The sequence below is a fragment of the Plasmopara halstedii genome (genome assembly GCF_900000015.1).
Source record: "Plasmopara halstedii genome assembly, contig: Scaffold_555, whole genome shotgun sequence".
In the NCBI taxonomy this organism is placed as follows: domain Eukaryota; phylum Oomycota; class Peronosporomycetes; order Peronosporales; family Peronosporaceae; genus Plasmopara; species Plasmopara halstedii.
The window spans coordinates 1,505,323-1,507,799 of record NW_020187475.1 but is presented as its reverse complement, the minus strand read 5'-3'; the positions used below and the strand labels follow the sequence as shown (position 1 = coordinate 1,507,799).

Below are 2,477 nucleotides of genomic sequence, written 5' to 3'. Positions count from 1 at the left end.
GTGGGACCTGGTTAGAAGTCACGTATTCTTTAATTTAGCTTTAATTGGTTAATAGTAAACTGAATTGTGGGGTATTTTGTTAAATTATGCTAATTCATTCCGAATACAATACATCTTCTGTTGTGTAATATTACGGCTCCCGTGATACTTTACGTGCTGGGGTATTTTTTTTTATTTTTTGAAAAGTTGGGATATTTTTTTTTATATATGGCAAAAGTTGGGGCATTTTTTTTATTCTCCCTATAAAAAAAACATCCTTATTCAACCCTTTTCTTAACAAGCTGACAAAATTTTTAACTATAATTCTGGAATAATTACGTACTTACAACGAATTCATGACAAAAGTGTCCAACAAACAGACATGTTTGGTCTTGGCTACATAGTTCTTTCTAAGCCATCCAATGCTAATTAATAAGCAAAAGCTTATAACGGTTGAGTTATATATTCACAATTTTATTGGTAAAGTAAATACCTGAGATTATCAGCGTTTTGCCATTGTGATAGTGATCGATGTCTAAGTTCTGGTGCCTTCAATAAATTCTCCTTATATATTCAAGCGGTCCATCACCGTTTAGCAAATCAAAGTTTCCGAATCTCTAACATGCTGAATTGTTATGCTTCATCGATCAATCCGCAAAAACAGACCACAGCCAAATCATCACATCTTTCTAGATATCGCTTTTCATTAATTCCGTAGATGCTTGATTATTGATGACGTACATTGGATGGAGTCGAACAACTCAGCTTTTAAAGTATTCGATGACTTGGACGTTTAAGCACAAGCCTGCATACTTAGTGCACACAACAGTCGCTTTCGTCAGTTTAATATCAGATAACATCCTTTTGCCATCTATTTCGTCATAATTTGTGACTATTCTGATAATTCATTCTCATCTGTCAGGACTGAAGTCATTGACTGCAATTGAACGTTCGCAATTGGTCGTCGTGGTCTCCTAGATGTTCGAATATACTAATTTGAAGTCGTCCGAATGATGACGACAGATTGTCTAGTATTGTTGAGTCTTCCTTTTCACGGGTTGTACTTTCGGCTTGAAGCCGAGAATACAGATCCAGGAGGCCTTGGATTTTTATTGATTGGAGTCGCTCGATACAGCGATTGTCTACGCGCATGACGTGATGGAGTTCTTCTTCCCGCTCTTGAAATTTAGCAACACGTCGAGCGTATTCAGCACGAATGTTGGCTTCTGACTTGCGTTCATTGCATTCCAAAGTGCGTAACGTCTTTTTCTCACGCATTTGGTTTTTGGCATTTTCGATGTCAAAAGTCTCGCACTTTTTCTCTAGATTGCTTGTGACAGTGCCCTGAAGCTTTTCAACTATATTAGGAACCGTCGTGTACGCGAACGAATGAAATTCAGACCTGCAGTCCTGCAGTCTGCGTCAGGCCAGCGTAATTTGGTCAATCGGTCAATCATGGACTCAGTCAAGAAAATATTGCAAGCCTACTTCTTTTCTTGGCTAACAATTTCGTGAGTCTCAACACGTGCAAAATATGACAGCGTCTTTTGTTCAAGTACGACAAATGCTGATTCGAATTGTTTCTGAATCTTCCCTCGCAACTGGTCCATGGAAGTCATCAGAGCGTCGTCTTCAATTTCTAACTTTACCTCAAGATCGCGACCACGTAATTTCACTGTATCCTATCACACAACTCCACTCGATTAGAGCGATAAATAAGAAAGCAATCAACTGAGAGGAAAAGAATTATTATGCCATACAATGCGCTTTTGAAACTCAACGTTATAGGCGTGAACTGCAGTCTTGACCTCCTCCATGTCAGCCTCAAGATCATCTTCAGCATGTTCAATCTGATTCGCTCGCTTCGACTCTGGCAAGCAATTTGCTGTCGGCCGAATCTAAGAAAATTGTTATATATCATTGATTTTACTATCCCATTCGTCTTACCACATGAGACGTCGGGCCACTATGAGGAACGAGCGTCTCTTTATACTTAAAGCGATAAGCTTGCTCCATAGAAACTGATGATTCTGTCAGGTTGGAGCTTACTATATGGATCTCTTGATTACAAGTAGCAACTGTATCAGTTGATGCCAGCTCATTTGATTGCATGCTACCTATTGTTTTTGTTAATAGAGCGTTTTAATTGTAAGTTGATGTTCTTACTGTACCGTCTCATTACCGGTTTCTATTGCTATCAAAGCCGAGGTTCTAAATAAAAAACGGTATCCTGTTAACGGGACTGAAGACGACGATGATGAAGCTGACGATGAGGATGACAGCTACGTGGAGGACATGACCCCAATTAAAAAAACACTGAGCGATTGAAAGCGATGGTGAAAACATAAGAAACGAGCCGGAGTCTGAGCTTAAGATGACGGAAGACGACCTTGTTGGTGTCGATACGTCTAATATTATACCGCGCTCGCAACGTCGCGCCGCAAAGGCTGCCATGGCGCTGTCGTCAGATGCGATTGCTACTGATATGGGTCATACAT

The 2,477-nt window shown here is 39.9% G+C and overlaps 1 protein-coding gene across 1 annotated transcript; it reads right to left on the bottom strand.

Annotated features, from left to right (window-relative positions):
• Positions 1-909: 909 nt before the first annotated feature.
• On the bottom strand, positions 910-2,091 carry PHALS_11829 (uncharacterized protein; the record flags this gene model as incomplete). The annotated part of the gene is made up of 4 exons (XM_024727263.1): positions 910-1,396; positions 1,468-1,661; positions 1,740-1,877; positions 1,927-2,091. The coding sequence occupies 4 exons, from the start codon at positions 2,089-2,091 to the stop codon at positions 910-912; spliced, it is 984 nt and encodes a 327-aa protein (XP_024577857.1).
• Positions 2,092-2,477: the final 386 nt, after the last annotated feature.